The sequence below is a fragment of the Argopecten irradians genome, chromosome 6, assembly GCF_041381155.1.
Source record: "Argopecten irradians isolate NY chromosome 6, Ai_NY, whole genome shotgun sequence".
Classification (NCBI taxonomy): Eukaryota; Metazoa; Mollusca; class Bivalvia; order Pectinida; family Pectinidae; genus Argopecten; species Argopecten irradians.
Window position 1 is genome coordinate 18,137,265 of NC_091139.1, and position 23,963 is coordinate 18,161,227.

General features: G+C 35.0%; 2 protein-coding genes across 5 annotated transcripts in view; one reads left to right on the forward strand and one right to left on the reverse strand.

The window, feature by feature from the left end:
* On the reverse strand, positions 1-9,503 carry LOC138325214 (regucalcin-like). Of its 4 annotated transcripts, none has more exons than XM_069270710.1 (6): positions 9,485-9,503; positions 6,835-7,006; positions 3,228-3,407; positions 2,538-2,750; positions 2,199-2,324; positions 1-613 (listed from the first exon to the last, which is right to left on the reverse strand). In XM_069270710.1, the coding sequence occupies exons 2-6, from the start codon at positions 6,989-6,991 to the stop codon at positions 393-395; spliced, it is 897 nt and encodes a 298-aa protein (XP_069126811.1). In that variant the 5' UTR covers positions 6,992-7,006; positions 9,485-9,503; the 3' UTR covers positions 1-392. The 4 variants fall into 4 exon arrangements, with proteins under 4 accessions (XP_069126811.1, XP_069126809.1, XP_069126808.1 ...); XM_069270708.1 differs by lacking the exon at positions 9,485-9,503 and adding an exon at positions 8,238-8,358; XM_069270707.1 differs by lacking the exon at positions 9,485-9,503 and adding an exon at positions 7,959-8,110.
* The window catches only part of LOC138325213 (XK-related protein 8-like), a 20,775-nt gene continuing 5,161 nt past the window's right edge, over positions 8,350-23,963 (forward strand). Inside the window, exons 1-2 of the mRNA XM_069270706.1 lie at positions 8,350-8,967; positions 23,083-23,309. Coding sequence (XP_069126807.1) covers positions 8,408-8,967; positions 23,083-23,309 — 787 coding nt within the window. The 5' untranslated portion in view covers positions 8,350-8,407. The remainder of the gene's footprint in view (positions 8,968-23,082; positions 23,310-23,963) is intronic.

Below are 23,963 nucleotides of genomic sequence, written 5' to 3' on the forward strand. Positions count from 1 at the left end.
TTGAGTCTTTCAGACTTTATTAAATGTTAAGCTTTGACATACATGTACATATAGTGTTGGAAGCAGCGAATGAGAGTACAAAAACACCCAACATTCTTAAGTTGATCATGATTCATGCGTGGTGTTTAAATTTAGTGCGATTTTATGAGTAGATTATTCCACATAAAACTAGGATCACTTAAGGACGTGTGAGGTTTTGAACGTAGAAAAAAGTCGAGAGTACCCGAAGAATACCCTTTACAGCTTGGTCAGAACTTGACAGTATTCCTCACGTATACTTAGTACCTTGCAACCACGACCATGTGGTGGAGGCGTTGTAGTAGAACGTCTGGACATCTTCACCACTTGGCGAAACGGTCATTATCATTATTTGAATCAATCAGTTTTGGCGCTCAAGCATATTTGTTGGCTGCTTGACCTCTGACCCCAAGTCCTGTCACTCTAAATACAGATCCTGCGAGTGGTTCTTCTTTCAGAACCTGTTCCAGGGAGAGGTCCTCCACCGATACGTGTGCGGCACATGAGGTTACATAAAGGTCTTCAAAGTTGTCTCCGCCAAAACAACACGATGTTGTTCGCTTACTGGGAATCTCCACCACTTGTAATTCCTTCCCTGTAAATAAAATAAAAACGCTTAACTGACTGAAACAATATATTTTTAATTGACTTAATTTTAGCATTATGTGAAATAAACCCGTTTCCAAGAGGTAATATTTATGATTTTTTTTGAAAATTATCATATCATGCTGTATGAGGAAAAAAATTAACTTAGCAAGAGATCCCAGAGGAATCTTGGCGCCCACCAAAGAATGATATACATCTGACAATGGAAAGATGGATCTTTTTTCTGCTTTTCAAACTTTAACCTCAAACTGCATATAAAATTTGAGAAAGATCCTTTCATTACTTTCTGAGATATATCGCAGTGAAAAACTTCAATTATCACAATCCTAGATGGCTACCTGTCGGTCCAAAAATGCAATATGCACAACTAAGGTCCTAGGGGAATCTAAATATGAAATTTGAGACAGATCCCTTCAGTACTTTCTGAAAAATAGCGGTAACAAAATTCAAGTAAAAAATACAAAATGGCTGCCTGGTGACCATCTTATTGACCGATGGGTCCCAAAATGCAATATGCACAACTAGTGCCCTAGAGGAACCTACAAATCAAATTTGAAAACGATCCCTTTTGTACTTTCTGAGAAATAGCGGTAACAAAAACTGTTAACGGAAGGACGGAAGTACGGACGAAAGTACGGACGGACCACGGACGAAAAGCAATTTGAATAGCCCACCATCTGATGATGATTGGCTAAAAATATACTTCAACGGATATGGATTTCATGGACAGCATCGCTTTTCATTGAGTAGTAAACACGCATTTTCTAGTTGTACTTATTGTGGCAGTGATTAATGTTAAACAAATGTAGGTATGTAGATATGAAAGGGTGGGCGTTTTTTGTTTCATGATTTTTATGCAAATCAATGTCAATGACTGTTAAAAGGATGCTTCTTCCTCCAGAACTGACTTTGGATCAGCTTCACTTGAAAAAAAAATGGAAATTCGCAAAACTGTTATTCCAGGAAGACGGAAAATCAGAATGAGTGATGAATCTCGATGTTCATAAGTTAGATGTCTATATATATGGCCATGTGTGATTGTCTACACATCGTGCAACATACATATACCAACGTTTTTTGTTTGTTTTTGTTTTTTGTTTTTTGTAAGCAAGATACGAAAATTACTTGAGCAACAGTTCCACAATGTGTATTTACTGTATGTACTTAAACGGTATTTCAAATCACACATAGTATTATTTGTGTGACCTCCGCTTCTCCTGATGTGGCGGAATAGCCGAGCGGAGCATAGTTTATAATATACACAATTGCTGTGAATAAATATTTGGGAACTGTTTCCAGAGTGTTTGTTGTCTTTTGCTGGCCAAACAAAGAACGTTGTAGGTCTGTCAAAATCGTATCATATCAACATGCTGTCCTCGTTTTGTCCATCGCGGCACATTCCGGGTACAAATTTGGTATCCGAAAGAGAGTGAATATTATATAATTAGGCAGTGAATAAATATTACACCTTTAATCCACTGAGTCAAACAGACATAACTCGCATGCCAAAACTTGCTTCAAAAATATACAATACCAATGTTATCATTATTCTGAAGACATATTTAACTTCCCACCTGATTGTGGGTCATATCTCACGACCCTTCCAGCTGAGAAACAGGCCACCCAAAGTTTATCCTCTGTATCAATCGTCATCCCGTCCGGGAAGCCGTTCTCTACGTGTATAGCTACTCTTCTGTTGTCTAGGCGACAGAAGAAAAAAAAAGAAAATAGAAATACAAATGTAATAAACACCAGGATTCATTTGTCACTTGGCTCAATGAAGTATTTAAAAAAAATACATAACTCCAATTACATTTTTAAGCAGAAAATTACCCAGTTTAGTTAGTATAATACTTCATGTCGAATTTATCATTTACATAGAGGTACTGAGAGAGCAAATGATTAATGCTTACTGATGTTTCCTGACTCTGCATCAAAATCGAAAGCGTAGATAACCTTGAGTGGAGAGTCTATAAAAAACATAGTGTTGTTGTCTGCTGACCAGGCGATACCATTGGCAACCGTCACACTGTCCATATGACTCCTGAGCCCTGATATACTGTCGAAACTGTACAAAGAGCCACGCTTCATATCAACACTGTCCTTATATTCCATACCCATCGTCCCTGCAAACATTAAACATTTATATGATATTATGTAAATTGATTACGTTTACCCTTTACTCCCTCAGATCCATTTCTTGGAGACTCTGGCAGTCGAGAGTGAAAACAGGCAAAATCGGCTCACCATCAAGTACAGAATACTAGGGTCACAGTTACTTAGAATGTCTCTACCGTGGTGTTGAAAGTCATCATATCTAAGGTATAACTGTTCTTTTAGTAGATATCAAAACCTGTCAGCATAATAACGAATATGTGGTCTGAACACAAATCCATCCAACAACGGCAAACACTTTTTAATGTTAATATTTTCGGAAGGTTAATTTAGACATTTCATGAGATCTTAAAAACTTTTATGTACATTTTGTAATATACAAATCAATGTATATTTCATCTTGCAGCCAGGTTGTGTGGCAACACCAATTACAAGGAGACATATGGAAAGAAGGATATGTTTTACTTTTCTTCTTAGTGAAAGTTTACCTGCCCAGAGTCTTCCATTCCTGTCACACTTGGCGTCGTTGAGTCTGGTCGTTGTTCCTTCCTCTACAGTATGTAATGTAGTCAGTTTCTGGGTGTCCCAGTCAAAATGGCAGATGTTTTTACTCTGACCTACGATGTAACCGCCTTTCTTACAAGGTATTATAAAGGTTATGGAACCCCCTGAAACATCACATGAAACAGACATGAGAACAAGTTTAGTTTAAACGTATTTTATCGCAAACAAATTTACAAAAGGATCGGGCACAAGTTATTACAACTTATAAAAGCTCTCTCCCAGAACAAGTATTTGTTAAAGGGGTTTGAAAGGTAACGTATTAAAAGACAAAAGATCAATTAAAAATACGACGCAATTACAAATCCATTATGTGTAATATTTTAATTTCAAATCCAAGCACTGGTTCTTGAGATTTTTCAATGGCGATAGTGATGTTGAAGCCATATTACTTCAAATTTTTGCGCCGTATGTGTTGGATGGTTGGTCATATGAACGTCAACTGCCATTGAAGGACAGACTCCTGTGCACGCGGTGTGTTAATTGTGTATGGGAATTGCATGCGTGTTTTGGGAGTCTGCAGTGTATTCGTGTTATGACTCTATGTAATAGTGAAAACTCTCGCCAATTTTAAAGCAATTTCATTGAAGCATGCTACAAAAAAGATACCAAACTGCACATCCTACCCGGTCACGTTATACCGGCATAATTCAATGAAATAGTACAATAAAATAGACAAGAGTTTATTCTAATACCAAGATTCGCCACAACAAATTGTTTTTTCAGTCAACATTTACATTTAAAATAAAGCATTTGTTACAAACTTTTACACCATTGATCTTACCATATCGCTGTCTTCCGTCATTTTTTTCAAATAAATAAAAAAATACACGTATCCTCACTAGGTGCTACAAGTGATTTAGAACAAACTTTCCGTCCTGCAAGTAGCTAGGGGTTAGACTAAATATAGGATCTTAACTTTTTTCTTCTGAAATCTTATCTTTTTTTGTTCCCTAATTTGCTTTATTTTAATGTCTCCCTTGACTCTAAATCACTCTTTGCTTTCAGTTGAGCGTTCCTTCTGTGAAAAAGGCTGCAGTTTCCCGAAACACGCACACACGCAACACCTTGGAGGCATTGATCTAATAAATCAACTAACTCACTTTCAATTGATCCTAGCATTACAATTATATACTTCAAAATTATTGAGATGATAAAATTGCGGATGTCCCTGTCTGGGGTATATTGTAAGAGAATAGGAGTTTTCCTGTAATTTTCTATTGCTCAAAACTTTGAACAAGACTAAACCGAAAAATGTTTAACTTTGGTCAAAAGAAAGTATTCACGATACCTTTATGTGTTTATTAGTATTGGCAGTCATTGGTGAACAATAGGCTAAACCCAGGGTGCTGTTTCTATACCTTAGTGGGACAGTTGTATCATAAACAAATGCGATATACAACAGGCAGACGTCGATTTCACATCAACATAAATGATCTCAGAAGTAACAAGTAAATAGTTTTCTAGGTGACTTCCTGACTGAAATTGAAATATAATGTTGTCTTTTTTGTTGCATATGATACTGCAAGAGCAAGTCTTATTTGGTTTCTCTTATTAGGAATAAATTTGTTGAAATCATGGAATTTAAGACTTTGATAAACAAAAAGCCCCCTGTCCACTGTGATCTTCTTGATATCAATCCAAAAGTGTGGACTTTATGACCATCAATTGTTCAAAACGTGGAACCTTTCTACTCATTGAAAAAAAAATGTTGGTTTATTTATAAGGTTTAACATTGTCTCATTAACAGCTTTTGTTAATTTGAAGACAGCATCCCAAGTGTGCAATGTGCTGGTGAATGAGTATTTGTATGTTGTGGAAGCTGAGGTATATGCATGGTGTGCCCTACACAATGCACTTAAGTGGGACAAATGTCTTCATGACTAAGTTTAACATAGTTTGTAAAAGTGATAGTTTCTATTTTTGCTTAAACATTACAAAAATGAAGTAGAACGACTGGTATGATTGTTGGTAATATACATGTATGAAAAGTCACCAGTAGGAATGTGTTCTGTCTCTTAGTCAGTAACAATAATATTTAATGAGATAACACTATGAAATGAGCAATAACTTGCATTGTATGAAGGTAAAAGCATACCAGAAGCATACCAAAGATTTACTTCACCACCTGTTTTAACAAGAGAACTAGGTATTGAGTATCTACTTCAATTTTCTCAGTGTGTAATGTATTGCCTTATAGTGAACTACTGCACATGTAGTCCTTTCTTGGAAAGTGTATGTAAGGTGGTCCAGATAATAAGTCTGATAAACTACTTGTATAAACTCATTAACATAACCTATTTCTATACCTGACCTGGAGTAGAACTTAACCACCAGTACACATGAAGTCTTCTCAGACTATGAGATAATGCCATCATCTAATAACAAATATCACCACATACCAACTGGGTTATAGTTTTACAGTATCATTCATATGTAAAAGGAGTAGGTCAGTGTGGTTTGTACATAGTGTTGAACACATCTATGTCACTCAGCTGACAGAGAATACTTCTTTGGCTCAGTCAGTAGAGTCATAGATTTCCATGCTGGAGACCCGGGTTTGATTCCTGGTTAGGGCACTCGACAGGAATCATATATGTATTTTCCCTGTTCTTCTTCACATAAATGATGCCATTTTTTTCAAAATTGAAAGTAAGGGGCTCAATTTCTCAAAAAACTTTCTAGAAACTTCAATGATACTTTTGAACCTATGACTATTGCATAAGCATTCCATCAGCAAAATGATGGGTACTGGGCAAAACCTGCAATTGTCTAAGTAACCATAATGGTTTATATACAATGTGACTAAGGGGAGATAACCCTTGAAACATTAACATTATAAACCTTAATCAAGAGAGCAACTTTTATACTTATATGCAGTGTCTGGAGACTCTGGACTTGTCATTTGCTCTGGTTTGGTGTATGATTGTGTTTTATATCATTTGCCTTATCTTAAAATAATTCAATTTTGCATGTAACAAGGATTTTCATTGGCTTGAAAATTTACTTTATCAGCCCATAAAGGAAAAACTCACATCCCCATTTGTAGTGTCGCTTCTGATTGGCTGATGCAATGGCGAAATGATTTCATAGAAAACAAAGTGTCCCAAAATGAATTTGATATTTGAATAGATAATCTTTAGTAAATTGAATAATAAGGATTAATTAGAATAGATTTTTTAAATTATAGTGATATATAACACACAAATCTGAGTGTACCCTCATCAAAAACCGATAAATAGTTTATTTAGAGCACACTCAGATTTTTGTGTTATATCCATAACATTAAACATCTATTCAAGTAAATCATTAAATATTAGAATACCATAGACTGGAATCAATGCTAGAGAAAATATATATGTGGTATTTTGCTCAGAGTTAAGGTTTTTGATTCATTAATTATATGGATACCTCTACACATAAAGAGGTGTCTGTATATCTAGAACCATAAAACCCTCTGCTCTGAAGAATGCATTATATTATTATTGTTGATGTGGACAACTCCATGTTTAATCAATGTTTTTCAGTTCTTACCAAGGTGGATTTTTTCATCAACACCTGTTGCACTTTTCCACCTGTGGACGTCTCCCTTGAAGATGTCCACGAACAGGAGTGTCCCAGTGTCCCCGTCCCAGTGAGGTCCCTCTCCTATTGTCTCGGCGCCATTCTTAATGAGAACTTCCACAGACATATTGATACAGATAATCTGCAAAAACCAAAATGAAGCCTAGAACGGTGTACCTGGTAGATATTTTGGCCCATTTTTCAAAACAAAACAGGTCTATTAAGTCAAAAATGTTCAAATATGTAACATAAGGAGAAAAACAAAATTGAAGTTTTAACTGAAGTCTCCACTTTTGTTTCAAGAAATCTAGAACCAGATTAAATAGAAATCAGTGTGTATTAAATTTGACATTTCTTTGCTTATATGTTTTGCAAGTTTCATTTTCATTTGTTAAATAAAACATACATGTACATGTAGTCATGCAGCCCATACTATCTACCCCAGGCAGTTATGTACATTATCAGATTAACTACATTGTATATATGCAGGTCCTGTACGTCTTAAACATCATCAGGTGAGAAACACTAGGAATATATTAATTGGAGTAGTAGAAGAACTTACAAATGGGAGTTTGTGAAAATTTTGAGACTGATGCATGATAAGGTATTAATGTATATACACATAGCACAAAATGCATAATACGCACATTTTAGTGGTATTGATACAGTCTGATGAACATGTCATAATATAGGTAAATATCCACCTAATGGCTTTTATACACAAGTTAATGTACACCACAACTCATCAACTCATGCATGAATTAGGATAGCAGTCAATGACAAAGAAGTCTTGAAATTCATCAGATTGGATTATAAAAAAGATTTTACAGAATTGATGTTATGCTTGATGTAAAAAATAAAATAAAAACATATTGAAAGTATATACCAGACACCAGTAAATACAAAGTAGGAAGTAGATTTAAATGGATACTTTTATAATAATGGCGTGTTTGATCAGACACCCTAAAGCTGGAGCTGTCAATGGGTTGCAAGTTCAAAACACATAGAACAGTAACCAGTTATATGATGCATGTGTTCATGTACATGTACACTGTACAGGTACATGCATGTATGTGCATGGTTTGTACATGTACTTGCAATTGTAGGTCAGTAATTTCCCCCCATGGAACCAATTGCAACTTTCTTCCACATCCGGGAATCATTCGATGGTCATTGATGCTAGAATGACGTTTAACAAAACAAACTTGGCTAAAATGACGCGCGGGATACCTCTTACACTATAAAGCGAAAGTAACCTGAGAATATCGATTTTTTTTAATTCACGCCAATAAAAACGTTAGGTATATATTACATTCAAAACAAGTTTCTCAATTGTGTCTGCAATAAAACACGTTTTATAAAGGTATACTTACTAGCTTTGCCTGCTTTCCCTGTGTCAGGTGTGCATTAATGTATGTTAAACGCTAGCGTTACCCCCTTTTGTACCCCTGAAAGATTAATCCAAGCGTCGACTCGCTCGCGATCGACTATCAATTCTAAAGCGCGCCGATGACCCCGAGGAGGATAAGAAGTAAACACAGACATGGCTTCGTCCTCGGGTGGTATATCAAATTCGCGCTGTAACGGCAAAGGAAAGAGGATCCAAACACGACGAACAAGTTACAAACTACCACCAGAACAAACGAGCAATGGGTATCAAGTAAACACATTTGAGTTAAAAAGACAAGGAGACACGAGTCATGCAGACCGCCCGACGCAGCCCTCAGCCACCGTTTTCCGGAGAGAAAGTTATCTTGAGTATGATAATGATTTCATTGACCAGACTGATGGGTCATATCGTTACCCGTTTACAAAGTTGGACCTTTTTATAACGATATGTTCCACGCTTTTTTTCCTCTATGACTTTGTGTCTGACATTATACTGACTGAGGAATACTACCGACACGGTCGTTACACTGCCTTCTGGCTGACCGCTTCTTTCACACTGTTGCCCGCGGTCATTTCTAATGGACTCAGTATACATTGGTACTATCTGGACTACAAACGTGAGAAGAAACACCCAGAAATTGTCAGTACGTCTGTGTGTACATGGATTTGTCGTGTTTTCTTCACATTTCCTCTGATGATGGGGCCAGCAGTGAGGTAATTAATTAAGTCTAAATAAATAGACAGTATTACAGCTACATAGCTATATAGGCAGTCAGCTACCTTAACTTGTTAACTTGAAGTTTCAAAGACCACAGTTTAATTTATTACGAAGGGCTTTGAGTATTTGACCCCGCTAAATACACTGACCTGCGTTTTCAATGCAATACATAATTATAGTGGGTCAGATAATCAGAACTCTTCCGAACTTTGAGTTCGCTTTTAAATCAAATGAATCGCAATTTGAAAATGGTGTGGTCAAAAACAACAAAATGCTTTTAAGCTGTCACTAGGCATAAACAAAATGTTTGACTTTGTTTAAGTTACAATACATATACACAATCGTTCAACTCAAGGTCAGTACTATTCCAACAATGTAATGACAAAACAGTTTTTAACATTACGTCGCATATCCAGTCAATGTTATCAGGGTGGAGAAAGTCCTCATGCACATGTAGGAATAGGTCAGAACATACATATATATATCTAGATAGATCTGTATGTTTATACTTACACATATCTAGGTATCTAAGCACAAATTTCGTCTGACCCTAGCTGACACTTTTTTAAAGGCTGACCAAGATATACATCGATCAAGACAGAAGTTCATGTTGACATCAGGCAGATCTACAAATTTTGTTTGTAATACATCGTTACTTCATGTGTTTATAGCATTTGGTCAATGAAAATGCTACATAGACATCCAGTAGACTCCTAATAGTATTGTTTTGATCCCCAACAAATCTTATTTGACGCTTTGGTTTGAGGCACAAATGTCTATTTGTCAGGTTTTAATTCTTCAGATTTCAGAGAAAGGTGATTTGACTTCGGAATGTGCTATCATATGTATCAGTCAAAGGTCAACTGGCTGGATGACCTGACCACCTGTTTAGATGTATTATACATATTAATGCATCAGCGGCAATGACTAATCATTTAGATAAGTTTGGCTGACCTATAAGTGGTTGGTTTGTATACAGGATCATTCATCAAGTCACCTGCCGGTCACTACCTGAGGTGTGACTAAATTTATATGATGATGTCTGTTTGATACAATGATACTACAAGGTACATTGGAAATACAAAAATATAATATTGATGACCACCATGATCTGATCTGTTTATATAAAAATAAGTTTTATGTACATAAGTGTCCTCCTCAATCATAATATAAAAAAAACAGTGAAATTTTGTTTCCAAATTTGATAAAAAAAAAATGTAAACATACATGTATTTATTCATCTTGGTTATAATATAAAAAAAAACAGTGAAATTTTGTTTCCAAATTTTTGATAAAAAAAAAAAAATGTAAACATACATGTATGTATTCATCTTGGTTTTTTATAAAAACATTTTTCTATTACTTTAATCATCATTTCATTTATCTGGAATTTTTTTCTCATCAGTTTTTATGGAATTTGTCTTTGATGTATGTCTCACTCTGTCATAAATGATAAAAATGAAGTAAAAATCAATAATGTTATTACATTTCATAAATCCTCTTTGAAATTTAAAGCATTGGGCAAACTCATGTTACAATATAGCTAGCAGCATTGTTTCACTAGCTGTCAATAAGAGATACAAATTACATTGTACATGCACACAGTACTTGTTGCCATATAGAATTATCAGGAACTTATTATTAATAAGACTCTCTTACCAATCAAATTATATTGATAAGACACAAGCAACTAAACCAGTGCAACCAAACATGAATACAGTAAAACATGGTTGTAACAAATCTCTGGGGACCAAAAAATGGCTAAGCAATAAGCAGTTTGTACCACTTATTATTAGTACAGATACATGTTAAGTAGGAATATTTGATTTTAACATTAATTACAGATTCTTTATAAGCTTGTTTTACTGTAGTTACTGAAATAAATCAATATTCACACATTAATTTGGAAAAAGAACTGTAGTTAAATTAAATGAATCTTTGTATAAGATCAAGCGATATTGATCCTATATTACAATTAGAGGTTATAAAAACTTTGGACTGGATTAGTACATTGTATATTTCATTTGGAATAAGATTACCTGTATGATATTTTTGTTGCCTAAATCAGGAAAGTGATGAATATATGTTTATGGATAAAATCAATTAGCCTTAAAAGGTTATTTATGTATTATATAGAGAACAGATTTCCTCATTTGGATAGGTACAACTTCTCAATCCTGTACTTACACAACAGGATTTGTTTCGCCACTGAACCTCAATCACCAAGCTTTACGTTCTGTAAAGCTATGAATAAATGAATGTCTTTATTTTCCTAGAATCCCGATACAGAGCAATATCAGAGTGATAGAAAATCAATTGCTCCTCTAGAAATGTCCACTGTATAGTTGTACCAGTATATATGCAATTAGGTGTACAAATGTATTTAAGTGTTCAGGTATAATAGGTATGCACTTACCTGTATAAACCACTATCATACCAGAATGTATACCTGTATTTGAAAAAAAATGGGATATCAATACAATTTTTAGGCCTGTCAAATAATTTTGAAGTACACAAATATTAAATTTTGGTAAATATATGGACGGATATACTGGAGGTTTTGGGAATTGTCAGTGTCTTATATCTTGTCTTTTTTTCAAAATTGTATCTGATAATGATAATCATACACATTCCTTTCAGGTGCTTGCAATTGGACTAGGACTCATGCAAACCTAAATTTTCAGCATGATTTTCAAACCAATGGCTGTACTATATAAAATATATCAGTTAATTAACATTTTGTACATGCCACACTGTTGCACTCCTTTTTCATATGGCCCCAATTGCAATTAGCAATTAATTAGATTATATACGGTATCAAATATTTTGTAGACTTTCAGTTTACAACTTTTTTTTAGTATAAGTAAATTCATCATTCATGTTTAAATGTTGACACGTTCCAAACTAAGGGGAGATAAGCTAGAAATTTAGCAGGTTAATCCTCTTGAGAAAAAAGAGAGAGAGAGAGAGAGAGAGAAAGGGACGTTATTAAAAAGGAATGCCATGTACTTTCATATGTGGTTAGGTTGTCTGCTCTAAACAGTGATTGTCCACTATCATCAGATACTGTTCACTTGTCTATGTACTGTATTGATTGGCCTACAGTGAGGATTTCGCGGACTTACTGAGGGATTGTATTTCTATGAGGTTAGCACGCTGTTGGCTGGTTTTACGTAATAAATTGTTTTACCACTGAGTCACCATTGAATGCAGATCTACATCTCTGCCTCCTTAAGCTTGTTGCTTTTTTGTCATGAGGGTTATTACAAAACAAACTATGTAGTCAAACCTGTCTGACCCGAGGTACACAGAAAATAGCCAAGTGGTCGTAAAACATGGCATTTTGTGTTGAAATTGACACTCAGGACCCTGTTTAATAGTCTTATTAAGCAGGTGGTCTTTTAAAGAGCTGGTCTCTTAAAGCAGGTGGTCTTTTAAAGAGCTGGTCTCTTAAAGCAGGTGGTCTTTTAAAGAGGTTTGACTGCATATTTTAGTTATTAAAGTATTACTTTTATCTATGTCTTTGATGATTTGATCATTTCCTTTCACCTATATATATATCAATAAATTAAATGATAATTAGTAATTCAATAACTGAATAAACCAGTGGAAGATTTTCATAAATTGAATTTCCCTTAATGACTTGATGTACATTTAGTGTTTCAGATTTTCCCACAGTCCAGATTAACATGGCACTTTGCCGTACTGCCCTGTTTACTTGGTACCATGCCCCTGAATTGAATAGGTTCACATGTCATCATGTGTATTTATCTATAAATGATTAATTTGTTGCATTTGGTAGGAATGTTTTACCGGCTTTGTGAGATACCAGTATTTTTTTTTAAACAAGAATATTATACAAAGGAGAATTGTTCTATAGATCAATGGGTTTCTTATAAAAGAATCCTTCTTCAATTCCTGGAACTTTAAAATATATTCTCAGTAGAGATGGCATATGATATACATGTATTGCTGTCTGATGGCATATAAAGCAAAATAAAATCTAGTGTTAATTCCTGGTTATAGTAAATAATTCCCATACAAATAATGCATCTACATCTAAATGTACATTTTGTGATTTAATAACAGAATGTAGTATTCAGATATTGCACACCATAATTGCCCACTTTAAAAAAGATCCTGTATAAAATTTAAGAAATAAATCATCACCAGTTACATATATCCTATTCATTAACGTTTTCAGACAGGGTGTGTCATGATTTAGTTATAATCATGTCTTTAGAAATTTTGTTTATACATCTATGAACACCGTGAAATATTAATATATCTGTGGTTTGATTCATTATATAATTCTATGTACATGTCTCTTGATTGAACCATTCAATCTCAATATCAATAGGGGCTTTATGTATACACTTATAAGAATATGAGTTGAAGCACATGCACCTGACTTGTGTGTGTGAATTGACTATTATAACAGCCAACTTGTTCAAATAAGTCACTAAGTGTACATGCACTTATCTACAATAAAAGTGACCTTCATCATCGTAACACCATTGTGTAAAAGATGGCACAGTGACCTTCATCAATGTGTAATATCATTGTGTAAAAGATGGCACAGTGACCTTCATCAATGTGTAATATCATTGTGTAAAAGATGGCACAGTGACCTTCATCAATGTGTAATATCATTGTGTAAAATATGGCATAGTGACCTTCATCATCGTAACACCATTGTGTAAAAGATGGCACAGTGACCTTCATCAATGAGTAACATTATTGTGTAAATGATGGCACAGTGACCTTCATCAATGTGTAACATCATTGTGTAAAAGATGGCACAGTGACCTTCATCAATGTGTAACATTATTGTGTAAATGATGGCACAGTGACCTTCATCAATGTGTAACATCATTGTGTAAAAGATGGCACAGTGACCTTCATCAATGTGTAACATCATTGTGTAAAAGATGGCACAGTGACCTTCATCAATGTGTAATATCATTGTGTAAAAGATGGCACAGTGACCTTCATCAATGTGTAACATCATTGTGTAAAAGATGGCACAGTGACCTTCATCAATGTGTAATATCATTGAGTAAAAGATGGCACAGTGACCTTCATCAATGTGTAATACATCATTGAGTAAAAGATGGCACAGTGACCTTCATCAATGTGTAATATCATTGTGTAAATGATGGCACAGTGACCTTCATCAATGTGTAATATCATTGTGTAAAAGATGACACAGTGACCTTTATCAATGTGTAACATCATTGTGTAAAAGATGGCACAGTGACCTTCATCAATGTTGTACATCATTGTGTAAAAGATGGCACAGTGACCTTCATCAATGTGTAACATCATGTGTAAAATTGTGTAAAGATGGCACAGTGACCTTCATCAATGTTGTACATCATTGTGTAAATGATGGCACAGTGACTTTCATCAATGTGTACATATCATTGTGTAAATGATGGCACAGTGACCTTCATCAATGTGTAACATCATTGTGTAAAAGATGGCACAGTGACCTTCATCAATGTGTAACATTATTGTGTAAAAGATGGCACAGTGACCTTCATCAATGTGTAATATCATTGTGTAAAAGATGGCACAGTGACCTTCATCAATGTGTAATATCATTGTGTAAAAGATGGCACAGTGACCTACCTTCATCAATGTGTAACATCATTGTGTAAAAGATGGCACAGTGACCTTCATCAATGTGTAATATCATTGTGTAAAAGATGGCACAGTGACCTTCATCAATGTGTAATATCATTGTGTAAAAGATGGCACAGTGACCTTCATCAATGTGTAACATCATTGTGTAAATGATGACACAGTGACCTTCATCAATGTGTAACATCATTGTGTAAAAGATGGCACAGTGACCTTCATCAATGTTGTACATCATCATTGTGTAAAAGATGGCACAGTGACCTTCATCAATGTGTAATATCATTGTGTAAAAGATGGCACAGTGACCTTCATCAATGTGTAACATCATTGTGTAAATGATGGCACAGTGACCTTCATCAATGTGTAACATTATTGTGTAAATGATGGCACAGTGACCTTCATCAATGTGTAACATCATTGTGTAAATGATGGCACAGTGACCTTCATCAATGTGTAACATCATTGCGTAAAAGATGGCACAGTGATCTTTATTAATATTGTACATTATTCGTATTAATGATGGCACAGTGACCTTCATCAATGCCGTACATTATTATGTAAAAGATGGCACAGTGTCCTTTATCAATTCTGTACATCATTGTGTAAAAGATGGCACAATGACCTTCATCAATGTTGTACATTATTGTGTGAAAGATGGCACAGTGACCTTCATCAATGTGTAACATTATTGTGTAAATGATGGCACAGTGACCTTCATTAATTTGTACATCATTGCGTAAATGATGATGGCACAGTGACCTTCATCAATGTGTAATATCATTGTGTAAAAGATGGCACAGTGACCTTCATCAATGTGTAATATCATTGCGTAAAAGATGGCACAGTGACCTTCATCAATGTGTAATATCATTGTGTAAAAGATGGCACAGTGACCTTCATCAATGTGTAATATCATTGTGTAAAAGATGGCACAATGACCTTCATCAATGTGTAACATTATTGTGTGAAAGATGGCACAGTGACCTTCATCAATGTTGTACATCATTGTGTAAAAGATATTGTGTAAAAGATGGCACAATGACCTTCATCAATTCTGTACATCCTTGTGTAAAAGATGGCACAGTGACCTTCATCAATGTGTAATATCATTGTGTAAAAGATGGCACAGTGACCTTCATCAATGTGTAACATTATTGTGTAAATGATGGCACAGTGACCTTCATCAATGTGTAACATTATTGTGTAAATGATGGCACAGTGACCTTCATCAATGTGTAATATCATTGTGTAAAAGATGGATGCACAGTGACCTTCATCAATGTGTAACATTATTGTGTAAAAGATGGCACAGTGACCTTCCTCAATGTGTAATATCATTGTGTAAAAGATGGCACAGTGACCTTCATCAATGTGTAATATCATTGTGTAAAAGATGGCACAGTGACCTTCATCAATGTGTAACATCATTGTGTAAAAGATGGCACAGTGACCTTCATCAATGTGTAATATCATTGTGTAAAAGATGGCACAGTGACCTTCATCAATGTGTAATATCATTGTGTAAAAGATGGCACAGTGACCTTCATCAATGTGTAATATCATTGTGTAAAAGATGACACAGTGACCTTCATCAATGTGTAACATCATTGTGTAAAAGATGGCACAGTGACCTTCATCAATGTTGTACATCATTGTGTAAAAGATGGCACAGTGACCTTCATCAATGTGTAACATCATTGTGTAAAAGATGGCACAGTGACCTTCATCAATGTTGTACATCATTGTGTAAATGATGGCACAGTGACTTTCATCAATGTGTAATATCATTGTGTAAATGATGGCACAGTGACCTTCATCAATGTGTAACATCATTGTGTAAATGATGGCACAGTGACCTTCATCAATGTGTAACATCATTGCGTAAAAGATGGCACAGTGATCTTTATTAATATTGTACATTATTCGTATTAATGATGGCACAGTGACCTTCATCAATGCCGTACATTATTATGTAAAAGATGGCACAGTGTCCTTTATCAATTGTGTACATCATTGTGTAAAAGATGGCACAATGACCTTCATCAATGTTGTACATTATTGTGTGAAAGATGGCACAGTGACCTTCATCAATGTGTTACATTATTGTGTAAATGATGGCACAGTGACCTTCATTAATTTGTTACATCATTGCGTAAATGATGGCACAGTGACCTTCATCAATGTGTAATATCATTGTGTAAAAGATGGCACAATGACCTTCATCAATGTGTAATATCATTGCGTAAAAGATGGCACAGTGACCTTCATCAATGTGTAATATCATTGTGTAAAAGATGGCACAGTGACCTTCATCAATGTGTAATATCATTGTGTAAAAGATGGCACAATGACCTTCATCAATGTGTAACATTATTGTGTGAAAGATGGCACAGTGACCTTCATCAATGTTGTACATCATTGTGTAAAAGATATTGTGTAAAAGATGGCACAATGACCTTCATCAATTCTGTACATCCTTGTGTAAAAGATGGAACAGTGACCTTCATCAATGTGTAATATCATTGTGTAAAAGATGGCACAGTGACCTTCATCAGTGTGTAACATTATTGTGTAAATGATGGCACAGTGACTTTCATCAATGTGTAATATCATTGTGTAAAAGATGGCACAGTGACCTTCATCAATGTGTAATATCATTGTGTAAAAGATGACACAGTGACCTTCATCAATGTGTAACATCATTGTGTAAAAGATGGCACAGTGACCTTCATCAATGTTGTACATCATTGTGTAAAAGATGGCACAGTGACCTTCATCAATGTGTAACATCATTGTGTAAAAGATGGCACAGTGACCTTCATCAATGTTGTACATCATTGTGTAAATGATGGCACAGTGACTTTCATCAATGTGTAATATCATTGTGTAAATGATGGCACAGTGACCTTCATCAATGTGTAACATTATTGTGTAAATGATGGCACAGTGACCTTCATCAATGTGTAACATCATTGCGTAAAAGATGGCACAGTGATCTTTATTAATATTGTACATTATTCGTATTAATGATGGCACAGTGACCTTCATCAATGCCGTACATTATTATGTAAAAGATGGCACAGTGTCCTTTATCAATTCTGTACATCATTGTGTAAAAGATGGCACAATGACCTTCATCAATGTTGTACATTATTGTGTGAAAGATGGCACAGTGACCTTCATCAATGTGTAACATTATTGTGTAAATGATGGCACAGTGACCTTCATTAATTTGTTACATCATTGCGTAAATGATGGCACAGTGACCTTCATCAATGTGTAATATCATTGCGTAAAAGATGGCACAGTGACCTTCATCAATGTGTAATATCATTGTGTAAAAGATGGCATAGTGACCTTCATCATCGTAACACCATTGTGTAAAAGATGGCACAGTGACCTTCATCAATGAGTAACATTATTGTGTAAATGATGGCACAGTGACCTTCATCAATGTGTAACATCATTGTGTAAAAGGTGGCACAGTGACCTTCATCAATGTGTAACATTATTGTGTAAATGATGGCACAGTGACCTTCATCAATGTGTAACATCATTGCGTAAAAGATGGCACAGTGACCTTCATCAATGTGTAATATCATTGTGTAAAAGATGGCACAGTGACCTTCATCAATGTGTAATATCATTGTGTAAAAGATGGCACAGTGACCTTCATCAATGTGTAACATCATTGTGTAAAAGATGGCACAGTGACCTTCATCAATGTGTAATATCATTTGTGTAAAAGATGGCACAGTGACCTTCATCAATGTGTAATATCATTGAGTAAAAGATGGCACAGTGACCTTCATCAATGTGTAATATCATTGTGTAAAAGATGGCACAGTGACCTTCATCAATGTGTAATATCATTGTGTAAAAGATGACACAGTGACCTTTATCAATGTGTAACATCATTGTGTAAAAGATGGCACAGTGACCTTCATCAATGTTGTACATCATTGTGTAAAAGATGGCACAGTGACCTTCATCAATGTGTAACATCATTGTGTAAAAGATGGCACAGTGACCTTCATCAATGTTGTACATCATTGTGTAAATGATGGCACAGTGACTTTCATCAATGTGTAACATCATTGTGTAAATGATGGCACAGTGACCTTCATCAATGTGTAACATCATTGTGTAAAAGATGGCACAGTGACCTTCATCAATGTGTAACATTATTGTGTAAAAGATGGCACAGTGACCTTCATCAATGTGTAACATCATTGTGTAAAAGATGGCACAGTGACCTTCATCAATGTGTAATATCATTGTGTAAAAGATGGCACAGTGACCTTCATCAATGTGTAACATCATTGTGTAAAAGATGGCACAGTGACCTTCATCAATGTGTAATATCATTGAGTAAAAGATGGCACAGTGACCTTCATCAATGTGTAATATCATTGAGTAAAAGATGGCACAGTGACCTTCATCAATGTGTAATATCATTGTGTAAAAGATGGCACAGTGACCTTCATCAATGTGTAATATCATTGTGTAAAAGATGACACAGTGACCTTCATCAATGTGTAACATCATTGTGTAAAAGATGGCACAGTGACCTTTATCAATGTTGTACATCATTGTGTAAAAGATGGCACAGTGACCTTCATCAATGTGTAACATCATTGTGTAAAAGATGGCACAGTGACCTTCATCAATGTTGTACATCATTGTGTAAATGATGGCACAGTGACTTTCATCAATGTGTAATATCATTGTGTAAATGATGGCACAGTGACCTTCATCAATGTGTAACATCATTGTGTAAATGATGGCACAGTGACCTTCATCAATGTGTAACATCATTGCGTAAAAGATGGCACATTGACCTTTATTAATATTGTACATTATTCGTATAAATGATGGCAGAGTAACCTTCATCAATGTGTAACATTATTATGTAAAAGATGGCACAGTGTCCTTTATCAATTCTGTACATCATTGTGTAAAAGATGGCACAATGACCTTCATCAATGTTGTACATTATTGTGTGAAAGATGGCACAGTGACCTTCATCAATGTGTAACATTATTGTGTAAATGATGGCACAGTGACCTTCATTAATTTGTTACATCATTGCGTAAATGATGGCACAGTGACCTTCATCAATGTGTAATATCATTGTGTAAAAGATGGCACAGTGACCTTCATCAATGTGTAATATCATTGCGTAAAAGATGGCACAGTGACCTTCATCAATGTGTAATATCATTGTGTAAAAGATGGCACAGTGACCTTCATCAATGTGTAATATCATTGTGTAAAAGATGGCACAATGACCTTCATCAATGTGTAACATTATTGTGTGAAAGATGGCACAGTGACCTTTATCAATGTTGTACATCATTGTGTAAAAGATATTGTGTAAAAGATGGCACAGTGACCTTCATCAATTCTGTACATCCTTGTGTAAAAGATGGCACAGTGACCTTCATCAATGTGTAATATCATTGTGTAAAAGATGGCACAGTGACCTTCATCAGTGTGTAACATTATTGTGTAAATGATGGCACAGTGACTTTCATCAATGTGTAATATCATTGTGTAAAAGATGGCACAGTGACCTTCATCAATGTGTAATATCATTGTGTAAAAGATGGCACAGTGACCTTCATCAATGTGTAACATCATTGTGTAAAAGATGGCACAGTGACCTTCATCAATGTTGTACATCATTGTGTAAAAGATGGCACAGTGACCTTCATCAATGTGTAACATCATTGTGTAAAAGATGGCACAGTGACCTTCATCAATGTTGTACATCATTGTGTAAATGATGGCACAGTGACTTTCATCAATGTGTAATATCATTGTGTAAATGATGGCACAGTGACCTTCATCAATGTGTAACATCATTGTGTAAATGATGGCACAGTGACCTTCATCAATGTGTAACATCATTGCGTAAAAGATGGCACAGTGATCTTTATTAATATTGTACATTATTCGTATTAATGATGGCACAGTGACCTTCATCAATGCCGTACATTATTATGTAAAAGATGGCACAGTGTCCTTTATCAATTCTGTACATCATTGTGTAAAAGATGGCACAATGACCTTCATCAATGTTGTACATTATTGTGTGAAAGATGGCACAGTGACCTTCATCAATGTGTAACATTATTGTGTAAATGATGGCACAGTGACCTTCATTAATTTGTTACATCATTGCGTAAATGATGGCACAGTGACCTTCATCAATGTGTAATATCATTGCGTAAAAGATGGCACAGTGACCTTCATCAATGTGTAATATCATTGTGTAAAAGATGGCACAGTGACCTTCATCAATGTGTAATATCATTGTGTAAAAGATGGCACAATGACCTTCATCAATGTGTAACATTATTGTGTGAAAGATGGCACAGTGACCTTCATCAATGTTGTACATCATTGTGTAAAAGATATTGTGTAAAAGATGGCACAGTGACCTTCATCAATTCTGTACATCCTTGTGTAAAAGATGGCACAGTGACCTTCATCAATGTGTAATATCATTGTGTAAAAGATGGCACAGTGACCTTCATCAATGTGTAACATGATTGTGTAAAAGATGGCACAGTGACCTTCATCAATGTGTAATATCATTGTGTAAAAGATGGCACAGTGACCTTCATCAATGTGTAATATCATTGTGTAAAAGATGGCACAGTGACCTTCATCAATGTGTTATATCATTGTGTAAAAGATGGCACAGTGACCTTTATTAATATTGTACATTATTCGTATTAATAATGGCACAGTGACCTTCATCAATGCCGTAAATTATTATGTAAAAGATGGCACAGTGTCCTTTATCAATTCTGTACATCATTGTGTAAAAGATGGCACAATGACCTTCATCAATGTTGTACATTATTGTGTGAAAGATGGCACAGTGACCTTCATCAATGTTGTTCATTATTGTGTAAAAGATGGCACAGTGACCTTCATTAATATTGTACATTAATCGTATAAATGATGGCACAGTAACCTTCATCAATGCTGTACATCATTGTGTAAAAGATGGCACAGTGACCTTCATTAATATTGTACATTATTCGTATAAATGATGGCACAGTAACCTTCATCAATGCTGTACATCATTGTGTAAAAGATGGCACAGTGTCCTTCATCAATTCTGTACACTATTGTGTAAAAAATGGCACAATGACCTTCATCAATATTGTACATTTATTTAATCAAGTAATGCCATTTAAATGTGTTAAATTAAAGCTGAGATATTTATATATGTAAATATATGTAAAGACGACAGTAAACATAAGAGTTAACATCTGAAAACAAGTTCTACGTGTACCTGTAACACAGATGGGCGGAGATGGGTATATATAAACATTAATGGGAGAGCTACAGGTATATACACCTGTACATCGGAATGTGGTGGTCATTGACAGTGTATAGCTGTACGTACGAAGGCTCATCAGAGCTTCTCATATATCTCGACATTAGTGTTCATTACTGGTGGGAGCGGGGGTATGTGACTTATATATCGTATCATTATATATCACAGAAACAAAGTCATTGTGTATTATAAGAATGACGCACTATTGAATTTTGTCTCCCATTGTGTAAATAAAAGAAATAATTTCAAGGGGCTTTCTGTGGGGAAATCATAATTTCATATGTCAAATTTATTAGATTAAACATCTCCTTAGGAATGAATATATTTGCATATTTTTACTGAATTGAATCAGTTAAGCTTTAAACAAAACAACATTATATTGTTCTTATAACACTAGCAATCATGACAATTTTTCAGGTCTTAAGTTCCCTGAACAAACTTAAAGTAATACACAGACTTACTATATACCGTATTAACCCAATAAGTACCCAGGGCGTTCGAAAAATTGAAAAAGTGCTAATAAGACGAAATTATAGCAAATCTATACAATCTATACAGTTTTGGTCTTTATTTATGCCTGGGCAATTGAAATCAAGATCTCAAAAAATGGGGAGGGGCGCTGATAGGAACATGGGCGCTTGTTGGGTCGAATACAATAGCAGGTTATTAACTTGGTTAAAAAATGTGATTTTAACTAATTAAAAACGAAAAAAGGAGAAAATTGAATTTTAATGGTTTAAATTGTTGTGATCCACACAAAATGCTGCAAAATAAAATTAATTGATCTATCATTCATATAAAATAACTCTCTTCATATACACATGTAGCTAATTGAGCCAAACAATTTGATTTAATTAGGGTACATATATGGAAGTGGCTTTAGTTAACTATTTTTGACATATTATTATAATAATTTTAGATGTTACAATATTGTTATAGTCATACTATATAGAAACAGAGATAGTAGTTTTAACTCAATTCCAATATTTTTTATGTTTTTGAAAAATTGAAGCCTCATGAGGTAAACTGAAATGTAAGATTATATAAAAACTATTTTAATAACTTATCATGAAGTTGTACCGTCAATTCATGAATTTTATTGTTACAGACATGTGGAGTACATCTACCATGGATGTAAGTCGTGGGTGAAGACTGAGGACAACGAGGACCAGAAGAAAAGAAAAGATCACCACTACAAACAGATGTTGTACGAGGACAATGATGCTAGTCTGATACGGATGCTGGAAAGTTTCCTGGAGGCCGCACCTCAACTCATCATCCAGCTGTATATCATCCTGACGGAGGAGAAACATGACAGTCCACCGTTCTTCACAAGTAAGGCCCTGATAATGTATAAGGATAAGTAATAAGTCAAAATAGTGAGTTTCTATATATATTTCACAAAGGAATGGGCCAGGATAATACATTTCTCTGCTCAACAAGTATAAGGCTACACTGAGGTGTTTTGTGTTAGAGAAAGGCATAACAGTTTGTACAAAGAAATACCAATCACTTATTTTCACAGACAGATAACTGGATAATCGATATTGTTTTCATGTTTTAAACAACTTCTTCTAAATCAGAATAAATGACTCTTGGATCATTATGTTGGATCAGAAGCATACTGTACTAGTATATTATGAGATACAATAAAGAATTAGTTACCAAGTTCGTTCATATGAAGGATATTATGCAGTAGTCTCTAAGTCAGAATTGATTTAAGATGTCCAGACATAATACCATAAGTCCTCCACCTCTGAGTCCTGATTTCAAACCTCATGTGGGAAGTTGTCAGGTAAGTAAGAGGTTGATCTCCAGGTACTCTGGCTTCCCTTCCGCTCTTCTTTCTCTGGCACATCCTCAAATGACCCTGGCTGCTGATAGGACATTTAACTAATAAAGCCAATCTTCAGAAAGTCTTTTCTATATGTTTGGATTTATGATTAAGAGACAGTGATTCATGATTAAGAAATGTTGATAAATGATTAA

Excerpts from the sequence above, each read along its gene's own strand:
- LOC138325214 (XM_069270707.1), bottom strand. The coding sequence starts at position 8,027 with ATGATTCCCGGATGTGGAAGAAAGTTGCAATTGGTTCCATGGGGGGAA. Across the intron at positions 7,007-7,958 it reads TTACTGACCTACAATTGCAA|ATTATCTGTATCAATATGTC; the intron begins GTACATGTACAA and ends TGGTTTTTGCAG. Across the intron at positions 614-2,198 it reads GAGATATGACCCACAATCAG|GGAAGGAATTACAAGTGGTG; the intron begins GTGGGAAGTTAA and ends TTTTATTTACAG.